Consider the following 25,839-nt stretch of genomic DNA (forward strand, 5'->3'; position numbering starts at 1 on the left):
CCATCGGGGCCGGGTCCCCCGTCTCCCCCGAGAGCTGCTTTTGGGGTGCAGGGCAGCCCAGGTGGCCCAAGCTGGGAGGGGTCCCCCCCCCCTTTCAGAGCCAGCCAGGCACGTGACGGGATTTTCGGCAGTAATTAACGCTCCCAGCGCTGCGCAGAGCCCCTGGTGCTGCCTGCAGGTAAGAGCTGGAGCAGCCGAGGGGGCAAAACCACCACAACCCCCCCGGGAACGCTGCCTTGCTTAAGTGTGTTGTAGTCTGGAACTTGTTTCATATGTGACAGATTAATGAGCGATAACTGGGTTACCATGGCAAAAAGCATTCCCAAAATTCTCTTTTGTTTCCCCGAGAACAGTCTCCCTTTTTTGGGGGGATTCCCCCCCCCCCCAATCATGCCATTTTTACAATAACACAAATATTAACTAACAGCGTGTTATTCTTTCAAGTGCGGATGGCTGCGAACATCAACAAGGCTGACTTACATACAAACTCCAAGAATTAATCAGGGAAAATAGGTGTCTCAATTACAATTATAATACTGAAAACTCAAATTTATGAATGCCCAGCCAACTTTGAAGGCATTTATTAGAAAAACTCCAATGACTTTGAAAGTATTAACGCACTAATGACGCATTAGGGCATGATGTATTAATGTTCTTGTAATTTCTGACAAATTAAGTTACCATTGTCACAGCGGGGCAATCCTTCAGAAAAATAAGAAAAGTTCCTCTCTCCTGCCACGCGGTATACAGCAGATGACAATTCACGTACATGTAATGGGGCTTAGCGAGAAGTTTTCCTCCTACACCACGGTACAGTTTATTCTGTTTTTCAGAATGCCAGAGCTATTACAGAGCTCACTATGCTTTTTTTTTTTTTTTTTTTTTTAAAAAAAGGTAGATGTAGCCTAGGGATTGTTTATCTCTTTAGGGTAGAAACTGTCTCTCGCTATGCCCCTGGCTCAGCAGTCCTCAAAGCCAACAGAGCCCAGAGATGCTGGAGTCCAGTAACACCAGGCCATGGTGCCAACGGGCACCCAAGACCCAGAGATTTAAAAAAAAAAAAATAATAAAATAAAATCAAGTTTTACAAAACTGCTTTTAGCACATAAGAAGCCCCAGCTTGAGAAACAAATTCTGCCCTAGGATCACACAGCGCACTCCTTTGTAACGCAGCGGGAATCCCTCGTTTTTCTTTAAAAAGGGCCAAATCCTGACCCTAGCTGTGGGGCAGCTATCACAAAACACGTGCAGGTCCTTTCCTTCTCCTGCCTGCAGAACCCCCAGGAAGACATGCCATGGGGCGTGCTCCCATCTGCAGCTGAATCCCGGCTCGTGCGGGACCGTGCAAGCGATGCAGAGGCACACGGAGCAGACTGGAGGAGATGCTACCACCAGATCTTAATAGCTCTGAGCGTGGCTAATTTTCTTCTTTTAGACCAAAGAACTTTATAATGAATAAAGAATACATTTCTCCTCGTGTCATCCTTCCACAAAATCTGAGCTAGGTAAAGTGGTTTTTAACATCCACTTATCAAAGTGACTTAACATCTGGGAAGTCAGCCAATGGTTGTGTAGTGATGCAGATGCCAAAAAATCCAACTGAAAGATTATATTCAGGGAGATTACAGAGAAGACCTGACTCAACTGGGTGGAAGCGGATGGTTATCCTGGTCAGGAAAGCCTGAGAGTCTCCCTGCAAAACCACGGAGAAAATAAAGGAAAATGATTATGTTTTAAACAGCTTCCTTTTAACCCGCTGCAGACACTGGCTGTATCCTGTACCAATAACTTTTCCAAAGGCCAATTTTGGAGTCAACAGATGAGGAGTTTGGCAAAGTCCAAAAGAAGGTGAACAGAAAATGATTCTTCATCTCTGACAGTCATCGAGACAACACTAACAAGAGGAAGATCCTTTTTTTTATTGCTAGACACTCACAGCGGGATATCCATTCTTCCTACCATTTACTTTATATAAAATTTATCCTTTCCAGGGTCACAATTATGTCACTTGGGGCTCTGTTTGATTTTTTTTTTTATTAATCTTTGAAAAAATTACCTAAACATTCAGCTAATTGAATGTTGTGATTAGCTGATACACTTTGCAACTCTGATTAGAAAGTCAAGGTGAGAGGACAGCTGAGAAAACCCGAATGGACAGCAAGCCGTTAGGACCCTGGCACTATGTCATTGTAGCATCGCCTTTTTTTTTTTTTTTTAACCCCATTTTTCATCTCTTTCTAGCCTGGCGTGGCACTGGAAGAGTTAAAGAAAACAATAAAAGAACAACTGAGTGTACAGGGTAGGATTTACTGGCATTTACTTTTAATCTATGGTCCTTTGCTCTGTGGCTTATCAGCCCTATGTCAGCCCTTTTTCCTCCTTTATATTTCATGAGGGGACCCACATGCTGGTACTGAGAGACAGAGCCCAAGTGTCTGTAAGCTTTTTGTCAGGTAAAAAGAGAAGAAAAAGGAAAGGAACAAGAGGAAAAGCAAAGCTAAGAGGCATCTATTAGATGTCACTAGGCTTTTGTATTCATGTCAATGATTCAGGATTAGAGTATTTGAAATAATCTTATTGAGAGAACTCAAAAGCCCCACAGAGGGAAAGCCTGCTCGGTAGCATATGGCAGAGCAGCGGACAATATCTTATTAAGGATGTGTTAGCTAACACCATTACTTTTTATATTACATTACTGAACTATTGTGCCTCAGCTGGTTAGCGAGATGGCATAGTTGTGGAATGCCATTTTGGACGTTACCGCGTTGTTACAAAACCGGGGAGATTTGGCCGGGTGTCCGGGCACGGCCCAGCGGGGGGGCGGCAGTGGCGATGCTGCTCCCTCGCCCCCCCTGACCGCTGGGAAGGGGAACCCTTGCGCTTCACCGGTAAAGGGGGAAACGATGTCCCCATGATGTCCCCAAGCGTGCTGGTGGCCGCTCTGCTCTCATCATGTGTGACACCATCCAGCGCCCACCCTGCTCCCCCCCCCCCAAATTCTGGTCCCTGCTTTCAGGTCTGGCTGGCTCACTGCTGCAGGGAAAAGCAGGGGGGATAGAAGGCAGCTTCTGCTATATCTCCAACAAAAATCCCAAACTATTGCCAAACTCAGCTTCTTGTCAGATGAAGGGAATTTAATTTTGTTATAGTGAATGCTGTTAGTCTAAAAATCTTTCTGTGCTCTTGGACAAAAGCTTGTAATTGGAGAAATAGCTCTTTTTAAAGTTATCTTCATCTGCCTACACCTTTAGAGGCAGCAAGAAGCCAAAGACAAAACAGTACTGTTCATAGCATTTCAATGATCGCCCTGAAAGGCTCTATGTCTGGGGCACCTTACTACTGTCCAGTATATAATTTCAGTGACTTGAAATAAAGTCTTTTAATAACTAATTTCATATAATTCACTTACTAACAGCACCAGAAAAATTTGTTTTCGCATTTCCTATATCCAAACACTATTTTTAAAAAGTGGGTAGAAAATTATTCGTTCTGCTTTAAAAAAAACTCCTAAAAAACTGTCCTTAGCAAAAAAAGTAAACACTCGTTTGATACAGTAATATATTCTGATCACAAACTACCTATGCAAAGCTGCTAATGTGACACACTGAGAACTTTGTATGGCTTTTCTGTACTTTTCCAGAACTGTTACAGAAAAAAAAACACCATGATGCTACAGGGAAAGAAAAAAATTCATACCAGTATTTACCACTACTACTACTACAGAGACTTGCTGCTCTCTGAGGACAACATTAAATCCGTTTCTAGAAAGTTATCTCAGTGGTGATTTACACAGAAGCCTACAATTGTTTCTTACTCTCTTTTAACTTTATTAGTTAGATGTTGTATTAAAATTATATACCTCCAGCAGGCAGACGTGAATTTGAATATAGCATAGCTATTTTTGTAGATGTGACCAATTACTTATAAGAATACATTTTGGTGGCTAGAACACGCAAACATTTATGACTACTCACAGGAAGAAAACTACTCATACACCTCAGCTTCTCCAGAATAAGGCTTGGGTTATGTTTTTACCCAATAAACATTGGGATAGAGCTAAGATACATTTTTCATGTTCAGAACAATTTTAGCTAATCTGCATTAAAACTGAGGATGATCTTTGCAAATACATTTTCCTATCGCTCTTATTCATGTGTGCATTCCCACTGTGACAGCAAATATGGAAATAAATCGGGTGTTAAGATGGGACAGGAAATTCATCCACACCAGAAACTGCGTGTACATATATATGCACATGAGAAAAAGCCAGTATTTTTTCCCGCAAGAAATCCCCACTCTTGAGAAAGAGAAGAACTGGCGCTGAGCTGTGTGGACCAAGGAGTCCACGGCACTGAGCACATCCTCCCTGCTGCAGGACACGCTTTGAAGTAGGAGTTCATATTAAGAAATCGATAGGTATGAATAGCACGTTTGAAGTTTTGGGACCAGAAACAAAGGGACGGATCACCCTGCCAGGCCCTGAGCTCCTCTTGGGACCAGCCCGGTGCACTTGGAGCTTTCCTGATGCTGCAGGGGGTCACTGCACAGAGGCAGCCAAACTTTTTAAAGCACCTCTAACCTCGGATGCCCAAATCCTGCCATCTGAGTGGAGCGGCCGGGCAATCCACGAGGTCTCCATTAGACCTCAGGGTGCTCCTCTGCACAAGCAAACCCCTAGGGTCTCCAGGATGGACTTCAAGGAGTTAGACAAAACAGTGCAGCCTCCTAAAATTGTTAACCCTTGCTGACCAGGACCAAGGTTTTCAGAAAGAGCCCAAGGGACTTACCGACCTGCTGGCTGTCGCGGCTCTGAAAGCAGTAGGTGCAGAGCTGCTCGCCCCGGGCTCACCATCCACCCAAGGCGGAGCAGAGCTAGATGGACATGGACACACTGACCTGGGGGTCTCAGGGCAGCAGGTCCAGTACATCCGCTGTGTGCACTCAAATCACTCTTCTGGACTGACAGCACAACTGGCCAAGCCCCAAAGGGCTGTAGGTGAGCACTAAAGATTGTAGTCAAATGCCAAAAGCACTGCAGTAGACTGGTCTTCAGTTTCCCTCATCCCTAGGACATTCAATACAAGCCTAAATTTTTATTCTCCACAGAAAAATCTCAATTTTCAGACTGCATCAGGAGAACCACTTCTCTTCAGGAATGGGATCATCTACCTACCTAGAAACTACACAGCATCCAGCACAATGAGCCGCCTTTGCGATGGCAGCCTCTGGTGTAGCACCATGATATTAAATAGTAATAACCAGGCATAAGATCGCAGTGAAATAAAGCCCAGAACTCTAGCTGCAGATTCAAAAGGCATCACTGAGAGAAGCAAGTAACTATTAGAGTAGTGTGAAATGTTTGCAGTGAAACCCAAAACCACATAAAGCTTGCCTGGTTTGGGGTTTTATAACAAACTGAAAACTCAGAACAGGTTTGCTGAGAAAATCACAAACCTCCTGAGTGAAGCTGAGACCAAATTAAAGTTTTGCATCATAGTTTTGAGATTATACAAAAATTCTTATACTTGGGGGTGGAGGGGAGATAAACAAACAATAAGCAGGAGCTGGTTTGACCCTGACCAAGTTCACGCAACCCCAAGAGCAAAATAAATTCATTTCGAAGCAGCAGCAATATGTGCCAACCCCAGTACACTGAAACCAAGAGATTTTTGCAAGAACTCTTGCAAAGTTACCCCCAGCTCTAGCGATTTCTTCACCAGAAAGAGGACTGACACCGCATGCATTAGGAGCGCTGGTAGAGGGGCAAGCATGTCTGACGCTCTGTGTGAGAAGCATCTACTGATCAGAGTCTCCCATTTATCTCACAAAGGCTCAAAATGCCTTTGGTTGCCTAAGTCATGTGGGAAATGTTTTGGGTAATGCTTCTCAGCTGCATCAATCACAACCAAACCTCGAGGATGTGTGTTTCGGTCCCTCCCCTCTCAGAAATGTATGAGTTCACAGGCTCCGGGAGCTCGCACGAAATGCTCGAGGCCAACTTCTGCCCGTCTGAACACTCTGCTTAGAGACTCAGAGGGTTTAGGCAGCGCAGCCTTAAAAGACAGCCTGGGAGACATCTCCGTGCAGTGCTGGGGGTAGTCCTCTGTTGCTCAGTTTTTGCTCCCCAGACTCCCTCCCTGATGGATCAATAACTCCCATCTGGCTCTGGAAGGGGCACAGCAATGAGGTGGGCACTTTCCAGTAGGAGACTCAAGAGAACGGCCGAATATTCAGGCCCAAGAGCATTTCTCACTCATGACTTGACATGTAGCAGAGAGAGCCATGCCTGCCCTTCTGCTCCTCCTGCGTGCAAAATCCACCCAGGGACCCAGGACAGATGGGACCCACAGCCTCCTGCAGTCCCGTCCCCGGCGTGGGCAAGGGGGAAGCAGGACACCAGCACATGTACCTTCCCCTGACCCTACACGGCCAAATTTGGCCACCATGTATGACCGGGGGGGCCAAGGATACAGCCAGGACAGGGCGGACACTGAGACTCCTGCAAAGGGACCACCGCCAAAGCGCCTGGCATCTTCTGCCACTTTGCCGTCACGCCAGGGCTATGACGAGCCCGTGTCCCTGTAGGCGGGCTGGGGGATCAGCTGCAGTGCTGATCCCATCCCCTGCAGCAAAGCAGTCCTCGGCGGCTCCCTCCCAAGCAATACGCCCACCTCATCCTCTCGCCGGCACCTCTCCCGAAGCTGGCCCGCTCTGCCAGCCACCAGCATCTCCATCACCCTCCCTCCACGCATGGAAAGCTACTGCAAAATGCATTAATCGCCACATCTGCCCAACAAGTGTATTTGTGGGGAGGATGCAGTGACTGTGATACAGTCCTGTGTGTCATTTTTCCACCTGCCTGGTATTTAGGATGAAAAGACGATCAGGCCCATAAAATACAATCCACTACGTGATGACTTGTAAAGTGGTAAAACGGAGACATTGAAAGTCATTCACGCCTCTTTTCATGTCATTGCACAGTGAAATTCTACCCACAAACATAAAATTTTTCAGGTTAAAGGCTGAAAGATTTCAAAAACATATGTCGGTAAGTAGGCTCCCTCTGTAGCCGCGGCAGCTGGGTGTGCTGGGGACAGATTACAGAGAGCCCAGCCGAGCATCCCATACGGCAGGTGTCAAAAGCACACGGGCCTTGCAAACACTGGTAGCAGGTCATGCAGTAAAATGTACCTTGGTGTCATCGGATAATGAAGTGTAAAAAATATTACGGCCTCCAGTCCATGAATCCCCACCCCTGGTCCACAGACAAGAGCTCTGATTGCACTGGAAATGCATAAGCGACCTCTTGAAAGCCAGATGGAACATCGTTCCTTGGAAATTGCATCTGAAGCAGCACGTGAAGAACTTCAATCTAGTGCTAGAGAAGGGCTGGAAGAGACCCTCGTCATCCTCGTTCTGACCTGCCACCTGAGGGCACACCGTCTCACCTGGGGCGAGCTCCAGCACAAAGCCCATTAACTTACACCCCAGCTGAAGTTTATCCAAAAGATAGAGAGTTATGAGATTTCTTAAGTAGGTCTCATCTGTAGTGGTAAATCTCAGCAAAGCCAATTTCAGGTCACTGTCATCAGCCTACTCGAGTACTCTGGGAAGACGCAAAATTTAGGCTGGACCAGCAATTGCCAAGCGGGCTATTTTCGGCCCTTTTTCCGTGCAATGTCACAAGCTGGAGGTATATGGTATGGATCCTACATGCTGAGATTTTTCTGCCGCTATATTTGGGATTGCAGTGGTTATTCCTATTCTATCAGTCAATAGGACTCCTGTTTACTGGATGCAGCCATAAAAGGTAAAGAAGCCCCAGCAGGCAGGGGTAACACCATTAAATATCGGTCCCGACACTGGTAAATTGGGTTTAAAAGTTTGGAACAGAATGCCGAGAGAGGAGCCTCTTTCCTGAACCAAGGAATAATATAAAGCCCCACTTTCTCCCCTATGTGACTTTTGTCATTATCATCTTTTCTGATTCTTACAAAGCAAACCTAATTAGGAAGCTCTCTCATTAGTCTTCCAGAAAAATTAGCACAGCTTATGCTAATTACTCCTGTAAAATTTAATAAACTCGTTGAAATGGGAATAGTCTAATGAGGTTTTATTTATTGAACTAAGATAACTGTAAGGAAAAAGGTTAGGCCACCAGGATATCCAGAGTGGTAATAAAACTACAATTTATTCAATTTCTTCACAGGAATTTTATTGCAAACCTTTTAAATTCAAATATGAGTTACAATTTGAAAGTTAAATCAATCTAGAATTTAATTTAATAACAGGAAGTGCTCTGTGTTTTCTTTAAGTGTGATTACAATACAGCCCTGCCGCTGCACTTGTAGGAGGAATTGTGCATTTGTATTGTGACAATAATACCCCTTTTAAAATGAGTTCCTGTTCATCAGATCCTCATCTCAACACATGTAACTGGATTAGCGATAAAATATACAGGCTATGCTAAGAAGATGATTCAGACACACACAGGTTTCCAAGAATCTTCCTTGAAATGACTGCTCTATAAGCATAATAGATTTATTTTTTTCTCCGGAGAAAATTTAGATCACTATATAAATTTCTTTAGGTCCCTTTCACTGCTGTATCTGCCGGTACTGTAATACAGCAAAGTATAAAGCAGTTTTATAAAGGATAAAGTCATATCCTATTTCAAACACAACTACAGACTTTTTTTTTTTTTTTAAATCCCACATTTTGATGAAATAAAAATATACGATTTGCTTTTCATATATATAGGGTTTGAAAAAAAACACAACACATGTAACTTTGAAGTTGCCAAACAGCCTCTTCGGCAAGTTCACTAAACCACCACAAAGATGGAGCTCGCTCTCTCTCCCAAGTTTCTCTACCCTCATCAAAGAGAATTAATCAATCCAAAATAGTATTCCAGCATGTAAGCAGAGGATAGCATTTCCATGTAAGTACATATGTCAAAAATCCCATGGATAGATTCTACGTGAAATTCTATGTTAGGTCAGAGTCTGTGGATTCGCAGGATTTGATGCAAGACTCAGATTAAATCCATAGGCAAGACTTTATCGGAGCGTAAGGCATGTGGGAGTGCTTTAGCCCAAATGGTAAATGAATTCTGTAAGCTCACATGCAAATAAAAATAGCTAAATATGGTTTTGCATATCAATTGACATAATAGTTAAAAATTGTGCGCATGGAGAAGTGACAATGGAGTACAACTAAACACATGGTCTGACTTGTGCAGGCATTTTAATGTTAGAGCGATTTTAAAGGACTCAGTTTAAGGTAAAAAGGCTCCATATAGATCACTTCATCCTTTCCAAACCAAAAGGGGGAAAAAAATGAATAGGATAAATGTCACAAGAAACATCACTAAAGCCACTAACTGTATAAAGCACATACTTATTTGGCCTAAATTGTTTGAACTAGCCCCGGCCAAGAAAAGGTTTTAAGTACCCTACTGGGACAGATGCGAAGCGGCAACAATAGAAGCCACACTAATGCAATCCAGGTAACACAATCCTGTTTCAAAAACACGGGGAGGGCTAATTACAGTACTGCTGAGTCAAATTTCTTATACCGTTGCAACCCACAGGAACAGGTCAAAATCAAATGTTATTCAAACCACAGTCATATCAACCTTCTGTATCAAAGTCACAATTTAAAACCAAGTGAAGAACTTAAAAGCTTAACCCATTCACAAGCCGAGCGTGATTCAGTACGGGTGGTGAGGTAGGGTTTGTGTTATCATCTTCAAATTATGTTTAGCTTGCATTTTAATAATAATCTTCAGGACTGGTACCTTTTGCATCAATTTACGTAAATACTGATAAATTGATCACTGCTAGGAAGCTAAATCTGGGGTTTTTTCATGTGACTGTTTTCCTCACTTTGCAGGAAGCATGTAACAGACAGCATCCCTGGCTTTCATAATTTAAAAGGATTTGCAACTAGCAGTTTTGCATACTAGATAGTTAAACAAAATATTTCCGTAAACCTGCCATTAGCATCTTAACATCTCACTTTCCAGTACAATGAAAAATTCATGTGAATTTTGTAGCTTTCATGTCACTCAAAATGCCACTCTAACACCATGTTTATAGTGTTCAACTCTGCAGCATGCTTATAAAACACATCTCTATACAGAGTTCACTGTGGGGGTTTTTTTCCCCCCTCACTTTCCCTGGTACTACCTAATGCGCACAGAAGATGAAAATACGCCTCGTTAAAATAGCTGGATATATCTTCTGAGATTTAAACATCCTCAGGATTGGTTACTATAGCTAATCAAAACATCTGCTGTAAGCTTCCATATATACTTTCGTACCAAATTCAAACAAGAACGGTAAACCTGAGAGTCGGGGTGAGCGCAAACCAGGCAAAGCTCTGCCATGTCCCTGGGCCGCCGTCTGCGTGTGCCACCCGGCGCATCCAGCCCTCGTCACCTGCCTTCATAAACGCGGACGCACTGGCACGGACGGTACTTTGAACTTAACATAGCAAACATTAGCTCAGACAATAATGCACGGAGGAGCACACTCCTCTATATTCTCGCCCCTATACGTATAGGTAGTTTCCCTTCGGGGTCCGTCTGTTCACAGGTTAGTGGAGGGGTATTGCTTTCCCCAGCTGATGACAGACACTTTCAGTACTTCACGGCCATTTAACTCTTCCAGAGGAATGCTGCATAGTAACCTGGTTATCACACACGGCTTCGTGCAACGAGTTTGGACAATTAAAATGTAAAAATGACTATTTGGCTACCATTTTGCATAATTTGCTAGCACAGAAACAACACGTGGCTTGGAAAAGCTAAAATAGATGTATTGTACTACAGTGATTTACTCGGTGATGTCAGATTAGCAATATGGATCTGTTTAAAAACACAATAATTAAGACAGGCAAAAATGAATTAATCAACTGACAATACAGTCAAAATAGTATTCCAACCAAAGAAAATCACAGGAGAAAAAAAACCCTTACTTTGCGGATCTATTTTTTTAACTGTTTTTATGCATAAATAAAAACCTTAAAATGTAGATGGATTGCATCCAACAGAACTACTGTAGCTAAAAGTGATAATGATTCAAACATTTTTCAAATAAAAGTTAAATATTTATAAGCACCCAACCACATTTCATAAATCACAAACTATTATTATTTTATTCCTGAAGCTTCCCTGGCACAGCATGTGAATTGAGCCACAGAAAGTCAGAAAGAAAAATCTCCTCTTTACGCACATGAATCAGTTACAAGAACCAGAGCCCTCCGAAGAGCAGGTCGCTCCGTTATCCTCCATATGGCCCTTCCATGGCAATCGCAATTGCAAAGCACAACTAATTCGGTATCAAAAACAAAATTTCATCCGTAGACACTCCTAATTCTTCCCCATTAGCAACACAGGGCAGGTGTTTCATTATAATGAGGAGGGGGAAAAAAAAAATGGAAGGAAACAATAGCAGTCCTTACCTGTCAATTATCACCGGATCTGATGGAGTCTCATTTCTGTTGCCACAGCTTTTCTTGTCACAACAGCGGCTACAGAGCAAAAGTGAAAGGATTTAGTGCGACCATTACACTGTAAAATCATCATTACGAACATGGTGGGTTCAAATTGCCGGCTAGAGTTACCGCTCCGTCCCTGCCTGGAAATCACTCAAATGTAGTGGGTCACATATGGGTTAATTACTATGTTTAACTTCTTGCACAGCTGGTTAGCAAAGGAAAATATAAAAAGAGAGGGGTTTTGCCCCTTTCACAAATAATAATTCAAGGATCACCCAAAACAGGGAGACCTGCCTATTTGTAGCCTTTTTCCATAGGGTTTTACAGTTGTCCCGCATACGTTCGCACACAAAATAAGGCAGCTTTTTTTCCCTGCTGAGCCTGGTTTTTACATCTGCTTAACGCTTATGTTACACATCCACAAGATATTGCTGCTTCTACACAGAGCCAAATTCTCAGCTACCAGGAAACCTCCCCCCGAAATCCGAAAGCACAATTATTCTCCCTCTAAGAAACGCTTTTGTTAATGGGGGAGCTAAAATGCAAACGCCATCGGCAGCGGCTTTTTTATGCTCGAGCATGCCCGTTTCCCCAAGTTTTCTGAGCATGTTAATGATCGCTAATGCCATGGAGAGCACAGCTCCGGCGGCTGGTGCCCTGCGTCAGGTCAGATACAAAGCAGGCATGTGAAATAGAAGCTCCGTCTCCCAAAGCGCTGCTCCATCGCTGACCTGGAGGCTGGGATTCTTTTGAACTAAGGTGGCTCATTGTTTCCTAAGAGAAGTTAAATTGTTGTTTGTGATGATTCCTTGTCAGGGGTTATTGTCCATTAGGAGCCATAAATATATTGCAGGTAAGCTCACAGGCAATATAGACGCTTCTGCTCAGGGTGGGAATCCCTCCTGGTGCATCTAGAGCTGCTGCTGAGCGATGAGGGGGCTGCCCGCAGGAGCCCTGCCCTCCCCAGCAGCCCTTCTAAACCCACAAGACCAAGTCACAGCTGCACAGGTGAGCAAAGCCTCAGGCTTTCACCCACCCACTCACCCCAGGGAGGATACACCCATCTAGCAGGGAAAGCTCCTATTTGGTGAGGTCCCTAAACAGAAAATCTCCCACTGAAGTCAAGGCTCCAAGCAATAACAAAAAAATACCAAGAAGCTCCTGGTCTTCCCAAGCCCTCCTGGGTCCCTAGGGACCTGCTGGATGAAGCCTGGGCAGCTCCTGCGGGGCAAGGGCTGCAGGAGGCTTGGCGGAGCAGGGACCCCCTCCTATGGTGGCACCAAGTGACAGGCAGTGAGGACCACCCCGTTTGCTCTCCTTGGCCAGACCTGAGCACATCTCTCCATTCAACAATCTTTCTGGTAAACCTCGACCCCACGCAACCAAATCTTTGGAAACCACCGAGCTCGTTCCTAATGGCGTCCTGGGGACCTGCGCGTCGCCCATATTTCAGCAGCCAGCTTTGGGCGGCGGGCAGGAGCAACCACTGCTCGCACCCCTACTCAGATGAACTATTTTCTTTTCCGCAGAAGGTGGAAGAACATCAGGGCAGGAAGAAGCCCTCAGAAGTGCCACGCTATATAAATAGCCCTGTTGGGAGTATGACAAAGGTTCTCTTGTGTTGCTGAACAATAGAGTGAATAATATACAGTTACCCACCAAGATTAGCAATAAAGCAACTAACCACACTAAAGATAACAAAAAAAGGGGGCCTTTTACAAAAACAGCCTGTTTAAACATGGTTAAAAAAAAATAAATTTTGTTTTCAAAGAGAGGAAAATACATAATTCTTTTCACCGCAAAAAGCTTCAAGGCAACTATTCAGGGCTGAAACTTTTCACAGTTAACACATGTGCGGTATCTTCATTTCGGTGGAAGTTACATTGTTTGGGATTGCCAAAAAAAACTGCTTAATTTTACAGCACAATACCACAATTGATCCACCAGAAAATGCAAGAGCCTTGGCACCCAGAAAGTATTAAAATTTAGGAAGGAATAAAATATGCTGTAGGTAAATAGTCATGTGGACGTTCAGGGGGCTTTTTTGCCTATAAAAGGACTTGTCATTGGAGTGCAGCTAGAATGTGTGGGGTGAGAAAATTTACCCACAAACAAGGCAATAAAAACTGCTAATCATTTTTAAATGATTAAAATGTAATTAGAAACAGAGTTGGCACAAGTTAAGACAATGCAGTTCTTGTGACTGAAGCAAATCAGGGCTAGTCCTGACATTCTCACAGCAGACTGGAGGGACAGAAATTGCCACACTTACTCAGGCGAGCAAAGGTTCCCAGGCTCCCAGCCTGAGATGGGCAGATACCACCATCCACGCACCACCAGGCTCGGAGGCTGGCACCTTCCTGGGGTGCGAACCCAGCGGGAGAGGCGGCCGCAGGGCCCCGGAGACAGGGATGCCTCGGTCTCACCTCCTGCCACGAGCAGGATGGAGTCAGGAGCTGGTGAGTGGGGACAACCCGGCTTGGAGAGCGAGGGAAACACCGCGTTGCTCGTCGGGTGGTCCCCTCGCTTGGATAGGGCTTCCCAAGAGTGCACCCCAATAATCCCAAGTAATAGTCGGAGACCTTACTCCTTGCACTGCAGTTTGAGGGTGATGTGGAAGGGGTGCACGGCTGGCATGTCGCACTGTCTGGTGGCTCTGTGGCATGAAAGGAGACCCCACGTGTTCCTTCATATTCTAGATAATTACCTTAGCTTGCCTTTTGCATTTTTCCCCCCCCAAGAGCAGAATCCGAGGCTTTGTCTACCTTAGTTTTTCTATGCAGAGAACTAAAACGTCATGCAAACCCTGAGTTTGAGACCTGGTTGTGTGGCACGAGAAGTGCTTTTTATTCAACTTGCCTCGAAAGCTTTGGCTTTTAGTGCCTGCTTAACACTTGCAAAAAAGTTCCTAAATATTCAGCGCTCTTTTTGCTTTCCCTGAAGGAATTTAAAAATTCCCAGGAGTTTCTTCAAGTCACGTAGAAACCTTCCAGCTCCCAGCGAGGCTCTGTGGAAGCGCGGGCAGAGGCACCGAGTGACGGCTCCTTGCAGCCAGGAGGGAAGGACTTGTCCTCGCTCTCCCTCCGTGATGCCCATTCCCAAGTGGGGCAAGGAGCCTCAGCTCAGGCACAATGTCATCCTGGCCCAAAGAAAAAGCCTGCAAAAATTGCTTTGTTTGGGGGTTGTTTGTTTTTAAAACAAGTAGTCCTCGATTGTAGTGAAGTCCCTTGCCATTACAACCCCTTCCAGCTCCTGCAACCCCATCTCTGCCTACCCCAGGTTTCCCCCACTCCTATTGCCATCCTCGCCGTCCCCAGGGCTCATGTCCAAGCCCCACGCCATCCCCCTCCTGCCCCTTCACAGGCCTCCCTGTCCCCTGGCCACCACCACTCCCAGCTTTTGTTGCTGCCTTTGTCCTCACCCCAACCCTCTGGGGACCTGCTGCCCTCCTGCCATCTTGCTCCATGTCTTCCTCTTCCCTTCGCTGCGCTGGAGCATCTCTATCCCGCGCTGCCCGGCCCCGCTGCGGGCGCACAGGAGATTGCCTCTTCACCCCGATGTCTGGCACCCCCAAATCCTCCCGTCCCCACCCCAGCGCGGGGACCAGGAGCATCGCTCGCAAGAGGAGCCCTGCTTTGTGTATCTGCATGCTCGGGCTTTCTGCGGGGACAATGAACAATGAGAAATTATGGGGCGATGGCACGTGGCCAGCGCAAATGTGACTTTCCGATCATTTAGCTGAAAGGCTCTAACAAGTCGTTAGCGAGTCCGTGTTGGAGATTTTGCAGAAGCTCCCAACGAGGTGGGTTCCATCCCGCAGTCGATGCGGTTGGGACAACCCCTGCCCCAAACAGGCTCCTCGCCCCAGAGCAGGGAGGTATGGGACCTTCTTGCCAAAACAGCTGTAAGATTTTATTTTACACAGACAAAAACCATATTTTACTCCAACCTCATTCTCAGAAATCACTGAACCATTTTAGCTGAAACTTTCCAAAGAAAGTCAGCCTGAGGCTGACACCCTGCAAAGGACATTTCAGCCAGAACAGTTTAAGTTTGGCAAAGCTGTAAGCCACTGAAGGTTTCATAATGGAAATTGTTGAGGCAATATTAACTATAGATGTCCCTCCCCATGCTGCCTACAATACTAATAAATTCCACTGAGGCTGTGAATTCTCCCCAGCTATTAACATTTTCGCCAACAGCGTAGATTTTTATATTTGACAAAACACAATGAAATCCTTTGAAATAAACAGCCACCTGAAGCAAACCTCAGCCCCGCTTTCCTACTACAACCAGAACTCTCCTATACATTTGAATTCTTTGTCTCTTCCGTGCCATAGTTGTAGTATACTATAAATACCCAGCTTTGTCACATAAATGCAAAGTTTTATTGTGCAGTTAGCCTTGATAGAAAGCACTGCTGAAAGTTGTTTAGAAATTAAATATCTAAAACAAGCTATTTTAAAATACAGAGCCCTCACTATTTCATGTCTGAAATGAAGAAATTTCATCTTAGGGAGAGCAAGCTGTCTTTCACACCATATGGCTAATGGTAGTGCATAGCAATTAGCTGGGCTGATTAATGGGGAACAGACTCTAATTTTATGCTTATAATTGAGGCTGCATTTGCACCCCTGGTGCAAATTCAGCACATCCCAACTTCCACTTACAACAGGCAAGAAATCAAGAGAAACAGAATGGTGTGGAGAGAGAATTTTTTTTTCCCTTCTAGACCCCTAAAGAGCATCAGATTTGCAATTTAAAAGAGCGTTAGCAGCACAATAGATGACAGATTTGTGCAATAGGGTCAAGCGGCCTGGTAAACAAACAGCACCCTCTTACACATGTATAGGCAGAAAAGGAAACGGTTAATATCTAATATGAGCTGTAAGAAATTTGAATATGTCTCCCCCACCCTGTCGGGCACACAGCATTTGCCTACCATGGTCAGATATTTATTTTTTGCTACCCCTCCACCTTATGGTCATGAAACACAAAGCAAGGAGTAGCAGTAAGCAAATACAAGCAGAAGAATAAAGCTCCCCATCCAGTGAATTTTAAGAACAAAGAAAGTGTAAAGTGCTTTAATAAAGGGGAAGGCTGCACATCTTTCCACATTCCCAGAACGGAAATGATTTTGTCTCAGTCAAAGTATATTGAGTGGCTGTAAATCTTTGATACGGGTATTTGGTCTTCTGGTTAAAACTCAGTCCTCTATGTAAAGTTTCAATTTACTTCTTACTCTTTATGTTTCTACAGCATTTGTAAGAAAATTAATGCACGAAAGTAGGTGATCCTTACTCTTGCACGGATGGCTCAGTGAGTGGCAGGCAGATGTAATTCCTTCCTCAAAACCTTGCCGTTTAAGAATCAGGAGGGCACATCAGCCCGGACTACCGGCGGATTCAGACCCTGACGCTGCAGGCACTTGGGCACGTGCTTAATTTTACTCACGTAAGCAGTCCCACTGTTTTACTGGGCTGCTTACAGGAGCACAGCAAAGCACACGCTTCAGCCTTATCAGGTCAGGGGCCTCCTTTAATATTTCCATGAATTGTTCCTAGCTAGGTATCTCGTGTGAAAGTGGTGCTAATTGGGCCAATGAATTTTAGGGCAGTTGCGAGTTGTCAGCAGGACTGGGTTTCCATTTGGAAAGGGAGAACCAGCCTGGAGTCCTCAGCAAAGCAACGCCGCAGCTCCCAACGGCAGCAGAAGCTCGGGCACTTCTTGGAGATACCCATCTGCTCTGATCGTTCTCGAGCTCTAATGGGTTATCTTTGGTTTCGTGGAAGAAGCCAAACCTAGCTGAAGCAGCCTAGAAAAATATGACATGAAAACTAAAATCCCCCAAATCCCGCAAGGAAGATTTTGGGGCGCTGAGTGGGGTTTCGCCCAGGCTGGCAAAGCGAGGAGAGCAGCTCTGTCTCTGCCCTCGAGCGGGGTTTTATCAGGGAGGAGCTGTCATGAAGGACAAAACATGCAGATCGCCAAAAGTGAAAAAAATAACTTAAAAAAAAAAAAATCAACCAACAGAGAAGTTTCCATCTGAATATTTTGTTTAAGACTCTCCCCCACCAGGAAACCCTCATCCAAGTTTATTCTCTTAGAAGTGGGTACTAGTCTTTACCCTCAAGTTACTCCTTTTTAGTAAATGTGTTTTGTAAAAGTTACAACGCATGCAATGGCATTTTTACAGTCTTAAAACAACTGATTGTAACAATGAGCTTATGCAAGAACGCCTCGTCTTCCACCAGGGAATTATTTTCTGCCATCGAATAACATGTAACAAATGATTTTTTCAGACATGCAAAAAACACCCACTAACTTTAATGAGACGGCAAGGTCAAGCTCTCCTAGGTGTCAGAGGGGTCTGTGGGAAGATGCTGCCTTCTCTGTGGTAAAAACAAAGTAGAAGAGGCTTCACCTGTTTCAGTCAGCCAGAAAAGAGAAGGAAGCAGCTGCCCGTTGCAGAAGTAAAACGTTCAGGAGAGAAAATATTTGACTGTTCTGAATTTAAGTGACCAAGCCCAGGCAGGCATGTTCCGGGGAGGAGAGCACAGGGCAGAGCCAAGTCTGCACGGGGAAGTTTAAAGAAAATCAACAAGACAGACATCTTCTGCGTGGAGCAGCATCACCTGCTCCGCTCCGGCCGAGCGGGGACCTTGCGTGAGCAGCAACCGGGACGAAACAGGACTCCTGACTTAAGTCTTAATGCACATCCAGAAAAAAAAGAAAAAAAAAATAAATATTTTGCCACCTCACTGAGGAGGTTTTGTTGGGAATTGGGGACAGAGACGCTTATTGCTAGAAGACTATAATTGACTGTTAATTTTGGTGAGGAGACCTTCTGTGGGCTACGGTGTCTAAATGAAAACCAGTAGCGTTCTGTTAAGAATAACTCTTTATAAATAATTGAAAACTAGTGTGACGACTGAGACCTTGCTGCTAATTACACACACTGAACTGTGTTATTTTGGGATTGTTTAATGCAAGAAAGATAAATATAAGTCCGAAAATAGCTGCAGGTTCAACCTAGATTTTGAGAGACACGTTCATCTTCTCATCACTAATTAACTGGAAGCGGGGTATTTCTTACCTGCACATTATTTCATGCGTGAGCAGAACTCGGCACATTTCTGGGTTCTTGTCTTGGCCTTCATATACTATCGCCTAGAAACAAAACACATTTTTTAGCTGTGCATCGAGTTGAGTTTGGAGAAAATAAAACGGCATCGCGGTAACCGAAGGCGCAGCCGGAGTTGCAAGCCAAGTCGCAGGGTAAAGAGACCGCGTCTCCACCGAACCTGCTCCAAGACTTGCAGTTGGAAAACAACACAAGCTGAGTACAGCTAAATTCCCTCCTCTCCGTTGCACATCTCTCAAGCAGTGTGTAGGATGGGTTTTTTTAGTAGTCAAGACAACCACAATTTTCTTTTCAATTCAGAATAAAATATAAACCTAATAGCATTAAAAAAAGAAGGAAAAAAAACCCAACAAAAAACCAGCAAGGCTTGGCATACTTTGGGTCCTATTCATTAAAAAAAGGCAGAAAAGAGAGCGCTCATGTATTTTTAATTACAAAAGCTGCACAGCCCAGGCATTTTCCTGGTAGCTCCTGAGAAAGCGCCTGGGCCTGATTCTCCCCTTGAACCCCGTGATCCACGGCTTGCCAGAGAGCGACTCTGGAGCTACAGGGATATAAATAAGTGAGAGGCAGACCCTACCAGAGCAGAGGATACCAAAACAAACAGAGGATCAACCAGCTTGAGAAATTTGACTCTGAGATAGCACGGGGAGAATCCTTGAAGTTAAAACTGTGGAAAGACGGTGTGTTCGCATTTCAAGAAGAGTCTACGCTTGCAGTGCTCCCACCAGCAGAACCAGCGGCGACAGCGAGGGATCGGCATTACACGCTAACTAGGTTAGCGCTCACAGCCCGCTCAGTTCAGGGCTTCCATCTGATCAGGACGGAGGTTTTTCTGACCACCCCTGGTCCCGGGCACCAGCCCCTCAACAGTAAAATAAGAGTGAAAAGAAGTTGCCTTTGTAAGAGCATCTTTTGATAGCGTGGAGGTGCCACTCCAGAGCTGGGATCAATGGTTAGACCCCCAGCCTTGGAGGGATGACCACCTCTGCATCTGAGCATCAGCTCTACCCTTGACCTTGGTGTGACCTTTTCAGCCTCTAAAATACAGACTTAAAAAGAAGAAATTGGGGAACAAACTCTGCAGATAAAATGACATCTGATATGGGTATCCCTAAAGCTAATGATAAAATAGATATTGAAAATAAAAAAGTATTCTTTATGGGTGAAATCCATTTCAAAGTAGTCTCATTCCATAAAATATAAGTGTGGAAAACACTGAGAAAAAATAAATTATCTTAATATATGATGAAGTAAGATCATATGAACTGCTTTCCCAGTGCTTACAAATATAACCCACCAAGGGTAAGAGGTATTGTACCTGCAAAGAGGGCACAGATCTCAGGACACGTAAATCTGAAGAAGCATAAGCTGATTTTTAACACCATTTTAACAGTAATAAGCAATATTAATATTATGCATTATAAAATGATTTAATGATTCCATAAATAATATCAGGAATGAGGCGGTGTTGTCTTTGTTGATTTTTTCATTTCTGTTTTGCTATGTGCATTCCCCTAAAACCTGAGAGCCAGTGGGTTGGTTTTTTATTCTGCTGATAAGATAAAACAGAGGCCGCCAGTGCCATTGCAACTACCCGGTACGGAGTTTCACCTGACTTCTGCTCCCTCATTCCCACCATCGAGGCACAAAACCTGCGAACCCCGCACTCACATAAAGGGGACATGAAAGTGGTGGCAGGACGCATGCACAGTCCACGCAGCACAGAGACCACCACAGCAACCCCCCCTGGCCCCAGCTGGGACCCCGCGTCCCCGCTCGGTTCCTGGCCCACACCTTGGAGTGCTTCCACGGCGGTGCCCAAGAGAGCTACAGCTGGTTTGCAAGAAGCCTTGGAAGATGGCACTACAGTCATCCATGTGTTACATCAGGAGGTGGGACAAATTCAGAAGATCCTCACCTCCGTGTGTTCAAGGGGAAGATGGGGAGAAGCTTCTTCCAGCCAAAACCGGGGGATCAAAGTAACCGGCTGACAAATGATGGGGTCGGTCAGTGGGGACATTGCAAAGACTCCAGAAACCCCCAATTCGGCTTCCACCTGACAATGGGACAGGCCAGGCAAGGGGGGAGCTCACAGCACTTTTTGAACTTAATAATTAAAGCATAATCTGCCTCTGGGAGCGCAGAGCATGGGGGTACTGAGCAGATCGACCCCCGAGACCTTCAGTGGCGACAAACGCTCCAGTCCCCATTCGCCTCCAGAAAATCACAGCATGACACGGGGGGAATCGCGCCCGAGAGAGGACTGCTGGACTTGGCTCATTCTTCTTAGGCTTTCAAATATTAAAATAAATTTACTCAGTATGGGTTACCTTATTGCCAGCAAAGCTGAGGAAGCACTAGAAATGACAAACCAGAACGCAAAATTTACTTTCTTTTTTTCCCCCTCCCCTCTCTTTTCCTCTTCTCTTCCTGCTGCTATGCTTACTTAACCTCCAGGTACCCGCTTAAATAACTCAACTAAATAGCAATAATGAACGGGCAGAGTCAACACTGTGGTACATAATCACCTTGTCTGTTGTGTTTAGCATCAGTGATCCCTTCTTTGCGTGCATGACATTCTTCTGCCTTCCTCTACGTTAAGGATTTGCTTTTCATTTTATTTGCATTTAATTACCGATGTTGTACCCAGGTACGTTTTGTTTTCTCCCCGTTAAGCTCAGATACTCCCGCGATACCCTATTCCTGCAGGAATTCCTGGGAAATTCTAGGAAGCAGGAGGAATTGCTGAGTTCGTTTCTGAGCAACTCATCCCCAGCTCCTATTCCTACGTCCCAATTTACTTGTGCGAACGGGTGTGTAAAGCACCAACTGTTTACTCCCATGAATGGCTGCCTGAGAGCATTACAGATACTCTACCGTCTTGCAAACTGCGCAGCTCTAAAGCATAAATTCTACAATTAGTTTCAAAAAGGAAACAGGAACTGGTAAAGTTTCAGATCGTTATAGCTGCCAGAAGTATTTTTACAGGAAGGGTCTACAATGTTACTGTTGTGAAAAAAATTAACTTTTAAGATTTGAAAAGCTACTCTTTTAACAAAACTGTCTTGATTTTTTTTTAAATTGTTATTTTTTAAAGTTCAGGCTTTAAAACAGAGCGATTGCGGCAAGATTCCTTGTCGCGCTAACATCGTCGTGATTTTGTCAAATAGGGATCACATTAATGAGAGATAAAGTGAAAGTTACAGTGTATAAACTTAGACCACAGCAGAGCTAAAAATAAGCCTGCAAATACACATCAGGGTTGCACAACAAAACACCAGCAAAGGAAATGCAAAATTATAGACTTTGTTTTTTTTCCTTTTTGTTTACTTCATGTAGTTTTAACTCGGTGTATTTCATAAGCATTTCAAAATAGTTCTTCTTCTCCTGAACGACTTAAACATTTCCCCACAAAATTCATCTTCCATTTTGTAAGCCATTACTCACCCAAGTAACCTTTCTACAAGAAGTCCCAATGAGTAACGATCGCTCATGCACAAACGGATTTCAAAATCAGGCCCCGAAAAATTAGTGTCAAAATATAAGACTTCCTCACTTCCATTTAAATAAAGCTGCATAAAAAGTTAAATCAAATGCAATTCACTGCTTGCCAGCAAATAAAAATTACTAAATTGAGTACATTGCAGTCACTTCTAGACAACAAGTGTGTCCGAGAATCTGCCTAAACTTTTCAGTGTCAGAGTTCATTAAAAAAAAAAAAAAAAAAAAATTAAATGGGGGGGGGGGTGTAATATAAACGTCATGACTACAGTTCTCATTTAATCCACTTTTTCCCCAGTAAAGACAGCAGGATAAAGCAGTAAAAGACTTGGTGAATAAGTTGGAAAAATATGGAGCCGGATTTTGTCCTTAACGATTCCTGAATAAATCCAGATTTATGCTGGTACAACTGAGGGCAGAATCATCTCGTGGTGTCAGTTTGCCAGTCAAGCAATCCTGCTTTCTGAACTGGATGAAAAACAATCTTGAAGGAATGAGATCATGGTCATTATAGTATTCAGTTATGTCATGGCCTTGATTTTAAAAGAGTAAGCGAAGGAGAGAAATCACCAACATGCGTCTAAATCCGCTCGCTTTCAAATCCCTCCTCTGTTTCACAAAACAAACTATCAGCTTTATTGAAATAAAGGAGAAAGAAAAACTCATTAAAATGAGGGTCTTTTCAAAAACAGAACTAAAATGATTTGGAATGACGTATACAGCCATACACACAGAGAGAAAATAAAATCCTGGCCCCACCGAATTCAATAGGAGCTTGGCAATTGACTTCAGATGGGCCAGAATTTCACCCAGAGAGGATTAGGGTTGTATCCGCTATATATCTACACAGAAAAAACTGCGAATTACATTTATTTGGCTTCGAATACTTAACCCTTAATTACCCAAATTTTTACCCCTTCCCCAAGCAAATTTTCAGCTCATCCCAGTGAGGTTTATCCCAGACAAGTAGCACAGCGCGAGGACGGTTAGTTCTTGCTGTGTCTCTCAATGCACGATTCAGTAGCATCTAATTATTTTATCCAGTCTCCCTCTGCCTTTGATACACAGCCTGCTTATCGACGTATTCACACAAATTAAATAAATTTATCTCTCCTAATATGTTCATTTTTAACGGTTTTCAAACATTCACATGGAAACAGCTCTAGCGTAAATATCCCAGAACAAATGGCTGTATATTATACAGGAGGGAGCAGTTGGGCTGCCAGACTGGGAATGCACCAGGCCATCTGGCTCAGGCAGTCTCTCCAAAATCCTCAGCTTTGTTTTCACCCTCAGACTCCAAACAACACATTTTCCACTGTGATGAGTTTACATTTTCCCAAACACAGGTCCTGATCATGCATGCAAATTCCAAACTTCTCCATTCCTCTCTGTACAAGAAAATTAAAATCACCTGCGCTTCTGACATCTCACCAAAGGCACAAGAAAGCTGCTAAAATCTGGCGCAATGTAAACTTTCCCCGTCACAGGGGTTAGGTTTTGTTTTATGTTTGTGTGAAATTTCTCCGAGTCTGCTGAGGCTCCTCTGAACTTATTGATAACATTTTTTTTCCCATGCGTGTAGCTGCCAGAGAAGGGCCACGCTATGCACAGAATAGAGAGCTGATCAAATATCTGCAGACATCAGAGAATGATAGAGAAGTCAACAGAAAAACCATTTGCATCCAGAGTTAAAGTACTGGGGGGAAAAAAAAGCAAAATATAAACAGAGTCTAAGTCTGAAGGAAGGATTTTTGACTCATGAGGACTCTCAGCAATAGACAATAGCTATCGTGCAAAACTTATGATTTTTAAGATGCCTGAGCCATATTAGCATCCGTTATATCTTATGGATGAGAACGGCTGAAGGAAAAATGGGTGGGGAACAAGTATTTCAGATTTATTTCCTCCATCTTTCCTAATAGTGAAATATCTCAACTTTATGAAAATACAGCTGAAGAAATAGAAGGCATCTCTTCTCTGTAAATATATTAAAATCCTTAGACTTGCCCAAAAACTCCAGTTTTATTAGAGCAGACATATTTCACATTTTGCAGGCAATTTCAAAATGCATCATTGTTAGAGCCAGACCTACTGCGGTAGGAGCTGCTGCTTCATGGAAAGCAACAGCTATAAAGTTTGGGATCCTACGGGGTTTTGAGCACATTAGGAATGTGATCCCAACATAAAATGAGGTGCCAAGATAACATAAAAGAAAATTTAATTAAGCCAGTATTGACGCCGAATGTTGTTACCCTAACTGAAAAGAACTTCCCCGCAACATTCAGGATTTGTGAGTAGTATTTACAATTTTAAATGACAGGGGCGCATTTTAGAAATGTAGCGAGACCCCTCAAAGGCATGTAATTCCCATCTTACCCAACACTTCTCTGGGGCCACTACCAAAGGCCAAGCACGTTATCCTGAACATAACTCAAAATGATGCACTTTGAGACCAATCCTGCCCGGCTTTCCGATTTGGAAGTCCCACAGCCCAGGCTACCGAGGAGCACGTGTGCAACGAAAGCTCATGTTTGGGCGCAGCGCATGCATAGTTCATCCCTACACCCCGGATCTGCCCTAGGTTGTGGTTCAAACAAAATTCTTGGTTACTTCAGCAACGCCACTCTCCAGCCCCGCTTCCCATACTGCATCACAGCTGACAGAGAACACACACGCGCGCGCCGGGACACGTAGCTCCCCGTATTCTACCTATGACAGGACTCCTGCCATGAGTTTCTTAGTTGGGCACAGCCACGCAAACAAATCCCTGACTTACTCAGATCAAGAACTCTCCAGGAGCCAGAATATCCACTATTTATTACCTACACAGCATCCGGCATAGTGAAGCCCTGCCTGTCTACCTGCTGATATAACACATGCTGCTAATGGGACATTTATGTTAAATCTAGGAGCAGCAATCCTATATCCAGAAATCGAGGTCTGATTTGCAGAATGGGTTTTATTTTATCTTACCTAACTTAATAATCCGCAGCTGTACAAAACCTTGCCATTTATAACTGAGACAAAGAGAATACATTTAAATCTGATGTGTCCATATTTAAAAAAAAATAAAGTTATTTAATATAAAAAAGAGCCACAGATGCTTTCCTGTATGATCTGGGGAACCTAACTCATTCAAGCTTTGCTTCTGTGGGATTTTTAATTTGCCACCAGAAACCTCAGAGTAGCTGTAATTTCAGTCTGGGAATTCACAATTATTGAGTGTGCGAATGTGCGTGTATGAGTATCGAGAAGATACTTGCCAGCTGAAATATGTACGCTTCTGCAACAGTTTCATTTAAAAGTAATCATTTCATTATCCAATTTGTTCTGAGCGTCATGCATTAAAATACTACACCTTCAAGTAGACTGACAATATATATTTAACTTTCATTAAAAATTAAAGAATTTTCAGACAGTCTTTGCAATATTTAATTACAGTTTGATGATTTGAAAGTTACTTGAGAATCTTCTATACAATTCACTGTCGTAAAATATAAATGATTTATTCAACATTCGGGTGAGCTTCTGTCATGTGTTGTACTTCGCTTCCTAATAAGCATTCACTAACTGAAGCGATCGCAACTCTGAACTGATTTCACTTTAAAAAAGAAAGAATTAAAAAAAAAAAAAAAGAAGAGGGAGAATTCAGCCCCTGGCCCCCCAAAAAATTCAGAGCAGCACAT

At 43.8% G+C, this 25,839-nt stretch overlaps 1 protein-coding gene across 9 annotated transcripts in view; it reads right to left on the reverse strand.

The window, feature by feature from the left end:
• The window catches only part of EBF1 (EBF transcription factor 1), a 283,451-nt gene that overhangs the window by 252,357 nt on the left and 5,255 nt on the right, over positions 1–25,839 (reverse strand). For all 9 annotated transcript variants that reach the window (XM_054841802.1, XM_054841801.1, XM_054841800.1 and 6 more), the window contains exons 5-6: positions 18,599–18,672; positions 11,467–11,535 (exon numbers count right to left, since the gene is read on the reverse strand). In XM_054841802.1, the coding sequence (XP_054697777.1) occupies positions 11,467–11,535; positions 18,599–18,672 (143 nt within the window). The remainder of the gene's footprint in view (positions 1–11,466; positions 11,536–18,598; positions 18,673–25,839) is intronic.

The sequence above is a fragment of the Grus americana genome, chromosome 14 (genome assembly GCF_028858705.1).
Source record: "Grus americana isolate bGruAme1 chromosome 14, bGruAme1.mat, whole genome shotgun sequence".
Lineage (NCBI taxonomy): Eukaryota > Metazoa > Chordata > Aves > Gruiformes > Gruidae > Grus > Grus americana.